This window comes from Lactuca virosa, chromosome 8, assembly GCF_052849685.1.
Source record: "Lactuca virosa cultivar CGN04683 chromosome 8, Lactuca_virosa_CGN04683_v6, whole genome shotgun sequence".
Classification (NCBI taxonomy): domain Eukaryota; kingdom Viridiplantae; phylum Streptophyta; class Magnoliopsida; order Asterales; family Asteraceae; genus Lactuca; species Lactuca virosa.
In genome coordinates, this window is record NC_136433.1 from 125,683,965 (window position 1) to 125,691,839 (window position 7,875).

Below are 7,875 nucleotides of genomic sequence, written 5' to 3' on the forward strand. Positions count from 1 at the left end.
ATGTTTGATATATGAAATGTGACTTTTCAAACTATATCCTACTATTAACCTATTCTATTATAAATGATGATATGAGATATCGTGGAAATTAAAAGCTAAAAAGAAAGTAAAATGGAAAGAAAGTAAAGAAATAATGAACATTTTCTAGACCATGATACCTCAGAAGTGTCAATTGAGGAATGTATTGGGTGGTACCTTCCCTATAGGGGAGTAGATGTCCTATTATATGATACCTTGGTGGACTAATTTGGTTCTATTCACCTTGAGCTATGATACCTTGGTGGGCTCTTCTCCATTCACCGTTTCAACCGCACATTCGTTTGGCTCCAGGTAATTCAACTTATAATCAGAACTCCACCGATCCACCGCTAACCCTCCTCAAACCTTCTTCTACCTTCCATCAGGTCAATGTCTGTGTGTGGTAATTACATTAGCTGCTTCCACCATTCTTCCACTTTTCATTCTATCATCCACCGATTCCCATTTTCCCAAAAACCCACCGGCTCCCGTTCTCCATCGACTTCCAAAAGCCCTAAATCAAGAAGTCGTATAATTTCTTCCCCGGTGGTTCTAAATTGATAAACGTTTGTTGATTGCAAGGGTTTATATCTACTTCTTGCCTTCCCCACTGCTCACCTTCTTCATAAGAACGTCGACAGAGACACCAAAATCGCTAAATTGGAGTTGCCCAGATCACTCACCTTTAATCATTACCTGTGTACCCTCTATCAATCTATCAATGGCTATATATCAATTACGAGGTGAACAACAGGATACGTTATGGCACTGCTTCCCCTTATCGTATTCTCCCTAGCCCCGCCTTCTATTTAGGGATCGAGTTGTTCCAACAACACAAAAGCGTTGAAAAGGGTCGAATTCTCGATTTCAATGTATTCTCCCCGATTAACGGTTCGACCTAAACAACACTGTCGATTTTCCCATCAAAGATCCGGATGGCCTTTTCTCCGAGCAAACACCGTGTTAACGCTGTCGGCAATGGAGACCAGAAAGATGTCGGTGGTGAAGTGGGCGATGAACCTGCCGAACAGTTCGAAACCGGGGACTCCAAGAACAACGTCGTTGGATAGTGAAATTAGCCCTAAAAGCATGGCGTCAGATTCTAGGTCGGAATCTCCTCAACATCTAACTTTGCGTCAGGTAATTTTACTGAGTTTCTTGATTTTCAGTGTAGATTTTCAAGAAAGTTAGCAAAAGTGATTAAAAGTCGTCTTTTTAATTACAGAGAATTTGATTGGGAAATGTGGTTGTCATCGTGTATATAAAGGGATGTTTCCTGATGGAAAAATGGTGGCTGTGAAGATTAGAAGGTCATCAAGAGAAGCATGGAAAGATTATATTTATCTCTTGCTTTCAAGCTTTTATGGTCTCCAGTACTATCCAGAGGTAAATTAACTTTGGGTTGGGATGTTAAATTACTCCTTATGGTCTCCAGTATTATCCGGTAATCAATAAGCATCATCAACAAAAAAAACATTTGAAGATGCTTTTATGGTCTTGAGTACTATCCAGAGGTAAAAAAAGTACTCAGAAGGTAAATTTTCATAATAGATGGAGATAACTCGGTTTAATTTTCGTTAGTTTAGGCACCTGATTATCAGAAATTTGAATCAAAAGGGTTTATCTTATCTATTTTGATTGATTCCTTTCTTCTTATTTCATCAGGGTTTTCCATTTTTAAGGCTTGCTTAAGTTATTATATCTTGACGAAATCATGGGTAGCGAGGGTCCCTCAGAATTGGCAGTCGTAACTTTCTTGCTATTTGCATAGGATTGGAATTAAAACTGGAAATTTTGTATTTGTAGTTTTATATCAGTTGTTTATGTGGAATCGCCTGGTAATTGTGCCATATGCTCCTTCTAACTGTTTGTTTATTTCACCTTCTATTGTTGATTATGTATATAGGTAGCGTACAAGTTTAGTTGTTGAGATTGCGAAGAAGATTAATTAATTACTTATTGTTCTGCTCTTAACTTGTGTGAGTCATTGGATTGGAGGAGTGAGTGATTTATTGGAATGGATACCTACAGTTTTAGCTCCCGCCCCAATTTTGTTTGGAAATTCAAATTTAGATTCATCAAAGATCATGAAAATCTAAGCTTGAAATAATGATAATTTAATGTCAGGCTTGTTTATATCCAAGTTGACTTAAGTTCGTTGTTTTTACTGATTTTTATAGCAGATTTTGGTGATTCGTACAACAAAGAAGATGTTAAAGGTGGAGACAATTCAAAAAATCTCAATGGTTCGCCCAATTCACCATCTTCTTCAGGTGGGTAACGAAAGTTTTCTCCACTAAATGCTCTTCTACTGTTATTGTATTCGTTGATGTTACTTTAAGCAAGCCATGTCTGCTCTCCCAAGATATTGCTCACAACATGTTACTACGACATTTCAACAAGACTCATGGTTCATATGTTTGTTGGCTTTTTTTTATTCTAAATTACTAATTCATTTTCAATGTTGCAGGTGGCAATTACAAAGTTCATTTGTCAAAATTTATCATATTTTTTTTCACAGTTATTTTTTTTTCTTACTTTAGGCCATTATGAGAAGTTTCTGTTAAGTATCTATTGGGAGATTTGCTGTAATTACAGTTACACACCCACATATTTTGTTGTTCTTTTGTTTGACATATCAACATCATTTTTTTATGCTGGGTTGGAATCAAAGAGGAACTTTGGGGCATCATATGCATAAACTAAAACTAAAAACATCCCGAATCAAGTTAAACCTCTTGAAAAAGTCCCCTCCTAAAGTTTGTGGCTATAATTGTTTTTTTTTTCTATTTAGGTGCAAGTTTATGTTTTGTAGCTGGTAGTTGTATTTTTTGGTCTGTTTGTATTGTTTCTTTGTGCCATCTTCTTGCTTGGATATTGTTAACAAGTTAAAATATTAATTTTGAGTGTGTGTTTGTAAAGGGGTTTGACTCATCACATCTACAAAATTACGTATCATATCTGTACGAATCATTTGATCAACTGTTCATTGGAGTCCACAGAAGAATTTCTTTCTATTGAGTTCTGATTCACCACAAGAGACAATGGGATGCGTGCTGCATTCCAGTTGCTCCATATGGTACTTGAGGTACATATATTTTATTCAAATTACTACTTTTTTTTTTGTAAAATTTATCATATTTATATACTTTCCATCGCCATGCAGCATAGTGTGTGGCTTGAAGATGCATTTGATAGAGCAGGACAATTATATTCATCATATTATCATTCAATTCCCAAAATCCTGGAACGTTCAGCTGCTGACTAACTCATGATAGCAATATTGGATGAAGATGAACAATTGAATGTGAATTTTGTTGTTTTTTGCAATTTGTGTGGGGCTGTCATCAGAGTCAACAGAGAGATGAGAGTCAATTCTGATTGTGTATTGCGCTCAATTATGAATTGACAATTTTTTTTTCTTTTTTTTTCTTTTTTGGCTTTTGTTTTGGATAGGAAACAGCAATGAGTTGTAAATTTAGTGCAAATCGGGATGTTAAAGATGAAAGTAAGACTGTTTAGAAGAAATCCATATTGTAAGTAACTTTGCTATAAACAGACATGTTCTGATGGGAAGTTTTATGGTTTGTCATTTAGAAACACTTGGAGTCAGGTTTGCAGAGAGAGGTTGCTAAACAAAGAAATTAAGTAAAATCATTTGGATCGGATCATTGAGCGTACCTTATGGGACAAAAGGGCAAAAATGTCCACAATGGGCATTTTGCTTTTATAAAGCCCATGTTTGGGCAAAATGCAATTTTTTATTTTTTTTTGTAAGTCCATGATTTGGCTAAATGGAAGTATATACCTATTTTTCGCTTTAACGAGGTATTTTCAAAAATGCAGGCACAAGATTATGTGCTACCACTTGGAGATCTTCAAGAAGGTTGATGTCATAATTTCTTTATAAAACTTTCTATCCCTCACAATTGCATTATTAGTAATGCACCAAACAAAAAAAATATTCCGAATTGTAAACTATTATGTATTTCTGGGAAGACTTTCTAATTTTTAATTCTAACTCTCGCAACGGGAGATCCTTCCCTAGTTATACTTATTTGAAGATTTATTTTATTACTTATTTAGAATCATATACCATTTATGTGGTTTTTAGTTACTTTTCATTTTCAAAATCGTATCCATGTATATTATTTTAAAAGTGGCATACTTGGAACCTAATCATGGATTTATTATTAGTATATTCATATAACTTATTTCAAAAATATTATTTTGTTATTGTGCTCGATTTTGTGATTGTAAACTTTATTATTAATATATGATAACTATTAATATATGATATGTATGGTGATGAACGATCTAAAAATAATTTTGTATATTCAGATTAGATCTAAAGTTTTCAATTTCATCTATGATAACCAACTTTTACTCATGCACAACGCACGGACATGCACCTAATATATATATATATATATATATATATATATATATATATATAAACGAAACATTTTTTTCGTTCACCACATGTAACATCCGTACCTCAGGTACTTTATTCTTATGTTTATTGAGTGAATATGCGGGAGTGTTTAGTCCTGACCACAATGTGGATCATTGTTTACCAAGGCGTGTTGGTTAAATAGTGCCCTGACGTGGTGTTTTGTTTGCCTTGGCATGCCACCACTGTGTACATAAAACCCTAAGTTTCAGGCTTTGGACCCTATATAAGGAATACAAGGGCTAGGGTTTTGACCACCCTCAGTCTCCATCACCTCCAAAAGATACTCTATCGAACCCTAGCCTCTCCTCTTGTCTTTTGAGCTTTTGTTGGTGTTTTAGTCATTTAAAGGTAGAAGAAATGCTTTGTTGAGCAAAGGATCAGCTAGCAAACTCATTTCCATCTCTTGATGCATCTTTTAGACTTTTGTATGTCTCCAAGTTCTCACCTTTATGGTTCATTCTTAATAGATCTAGGATTTGAGCTCATTTTCATTATGTTGTGTTCATATAAATGGTTGGTTTTTGTCACACCCCCAAACCAGAATGGCAGAAACGTATGAGGGTGGATGACTTCACGAACAGTATCATAACATAATGAATAATAGTGATCAAAGCAACACAACCATCATAATTAAAATTCGGAAAATTACATTGTACCCAAATGTTGTATGTTTCAATTCCAATTACATTACGACAAAATGAATAGTGTGACGTTGTAACGTCCATCCTCACAACCTTGTAATTACCTTGCTTAACGATTCCCTGAGAATACAAGTAGTTTTGAAAAAGTGTCAACAATTAAGTTGGCGAGTTCATAAGAGTTTTGTATGCAAGAAAATCTGTAACTTTTCCTTGTAAAATGATACTGTATGTTTCCAGAAAATCCAATATTTTCTTAAAAATGAGCTGTAGTCTTAAAACCCTAAGACCAAAAATGTAAGTATTGCTGTACTTGAAAATAGTATCATGTAGTTTTATTATTATACAAAACCATTTGAATGTATGTTAGCCTCGTAAACCAAATGTATTGTTAATACCCTATGTGAGTTATTACAATCATGCTAAAACCGTAGTTGGCCTGTTGCGACGTTCTTCAGGCTTCAGAATGTTAGATAATTGTCACCCCAGACTTGCCGGTCTAGCTGTAGCTAATAGCTTAGGTGTGAGATTGTCAGTCCCGTATAGATCTATACACAAGTATCATGCTCTCTTACTGAGATTCTGGTGGGGAACATCATTGTAACTAGTGATTTTTATAAAAAAAAAAGTCAAACTTATATAGCACTTGGCATCTTTTATAAAAATGATGATTTTTTATAAATAAAAATATGGTATAAAGGATGTATAAATATTTAATTTGAATTATAAAAACTCAAATTATTATAAAAATCATTATTATTAAAAATAATAATGTGTTACATGAAAGTTAGGTTGGATTCCAAAGTTCTTACCTTTAAAAAAAATTAGGGTGTTTAGCTGGGTATAGACTTTGTCGCATTTGGTGACGACTTCACAAAAAATTTGTGTTTGTGGCCTTTGTTATGAATTTGCCATGTAGTATAAGATTTATGAACTCCACTACATAGAGTTATGAATATTAATTATACCTAAATAATATAAAATTGAATTACCGAATTGTTACGATACTAACCTTATTTAGGGTTTATATTCGATAATTGGAAACCAGAGTGGTACTTTGTATTATAACTTGTTAATGGTACATTATAAACATTAGAGAATATCACATTTTTCCTAAAATTCTAACACGATTCGAGTTGACCTGGTTGACTTTTATTAACTTTGTTTGACCAAAAATTGACGGTTGTCACATCATCCCCACGTTAGAAGGAATTTCGTCTCGAAATTAGCATTCCGAGTAGGTTATCAAGAGTTGGGGAAAAGATGTGGGTATTTCTGTTTCATCTGGTCCTCTCGTTCCTAAGTAAATTCAGGTCCTCGCTTGGCATTCCAACGGACATTTACTATTGGTATGCGACTTTGCTTTATTCTTTTGACCTCCTGTCCATGATTTCCACAAGTTCCTCGATGAAGTGGAGACTCTCGTTTACCTTGTCTCATCAAGTGGAATGACGAGGGTCTCATCAAATAGGCACTTCTTTAAGTTGGACACATGAAAGGTGGGATGCATGTTGCTGAGTTCCTGTGGTAGCCGAAGTCTGTACGCTACCGGGCCGATCCTGGCAAGAATCTCGAATGACCCTATGTATCTTGGATTTAGTTTTCCATGTTTTCCAAAACGTATCATTCCCTTCCAAGGTGATACCTTCAAGAACACACGATCACCAACCTGAAGTTCCAAGGGTTTGCGTCTTTTATCCGTATAACTCTTTTTTCGGTCCTGAGATGCCTTTAGTCGTTCACGGATCTGAACGATCTTCTCTGTCGTTTCCCGTATGATCTCAGGGCCGGTGAGTGTGCTATTAGGCACTTGTCCTATTGTTAGCTGCGTGTCACCCACCTCAGCCCAACACAGAGGTGATCTGCACTTGCGCCCATAGAGGGCTTCAAATGGAGCAACTTTAAAGCTCGAGTGATAACTGTTGTTGTATGAGAACTCGATATGTGGTAAATAGGTATCCCAAGCTTTAACGAAGTCTACCACACAAGCTCTCAAAATATCTTCCAATGTTTGAATTGTTCTCTCATTTTGCCTGTCGGTTTGTGGGTGATAGGTTGTACTCATGTCAAGCCTGGTCCCCAAGGACTTTTGTAGTGATTGCCAAAATCGTGAGGTGAACCTGCTATCTCTATCAAAGATAATGGATATTGGCACACCATATAGTCATACAATCTCCTTGATGTACATCCTTGTTAGTTTCTCCATTTTGTCTGTCTCTTTTATTGGCAAGAAGTGCGCGGATTTGGTTAACCTATTGACGACTACCCAAATGGTGTCATGCCCACCAGTTGTCTTGGCCAGTTTAGTTATGAAGTCCATGGTTATCCGCTCCCACTTCCACTCGGGTATATCTGGCTATTGTAGTAAACCCGAGGGCTTTTGGTATTCTATTTTGACCTTGGCGCAAGTCAAACACTTGCCCACATAAGTAACGATATCCGCCTTCATGTTTGGCCACCAATAAAGTTTCTTGAGGTCTAGATACATCTTGTCAGACCCGGGAAGAACATAGTAATTGGTCTTGTGGTTCTTGTTCATGATAATGTCTCTGTACCCGCCGAATCTCGGTGTCCAGATTCGGTGAATGAGGTAACGAGCTCCGTCATCCTTGACCTCAAGGTTTTTATCCATTCCCTGCAAGGCTTCACTTGCAACATTCTCAGGTTTCAAGGCTTCAAATTGCACCTCCTTGATGTGGGTGGTCAGATGTGAATGGATAGTCATTGTTAATGATTTTACTCGGCGAACCGAGTACTCCTTTC

General features: G+C 36.1%; 1 protein-coding gene across 12 annotated transcripts; it reads left to right on the forward strand.

Annotated features, from left to right (window-relative positions):
* The first annotated feature begins 234 nt into the window (after nucleotides 1-234).
* Nucleotides 235-3,686, forward strand: LOC145132037 (uncharacterized). Of its 12 annotated transcripts, XM_079066676.1 has the most exons (6): nucleotides 235-330; nucleotides 405-1,158; nucleotides 1,244-1,404; nucleotides 2,199-2,291; nucleotides 2,941-3,106; nucleotides 3,185-3,618. In XM_079066676.1, the coding sequence occupies exons 3-5, from the start codon at nucleotides 1,288-1,290 to the stop codon at nucleotides 3,037-3,039; spliced, it is 309 nt and encodes a 102-aa protein (XP_078922802.1). In that variant the 5' UTR covers nucleotides 235-330; nucleotides 405-1,158; nucleotides 1,244-1,287; the 3' UTR covers nucleotides 3,040-3,106; nucleotides 3,185-3,618. The 12 variants fall into 12 exon arrangements, 3 of the variants coding, with proteins under 3 accessions (XP_078922802.1, XP_078922801.1, XP_078922803.1); XR_013717854.1 differs by having other exon boundaries at nucleotides 238-1,158; nucleotides 1,244-1,552; nucleotides 1,684-2,291; nucleotides 3,185-3,686; XR_013717855.1 differs by having other exon boundaries at nucleotides 239-1,158; nucleotides 1,244-1,532; nucleotides 1,684-2,291; nucleotides 3,185-3,686.
* Nucleotides 3,687-7,875: the final 4,189 nt, after the last annotated feature.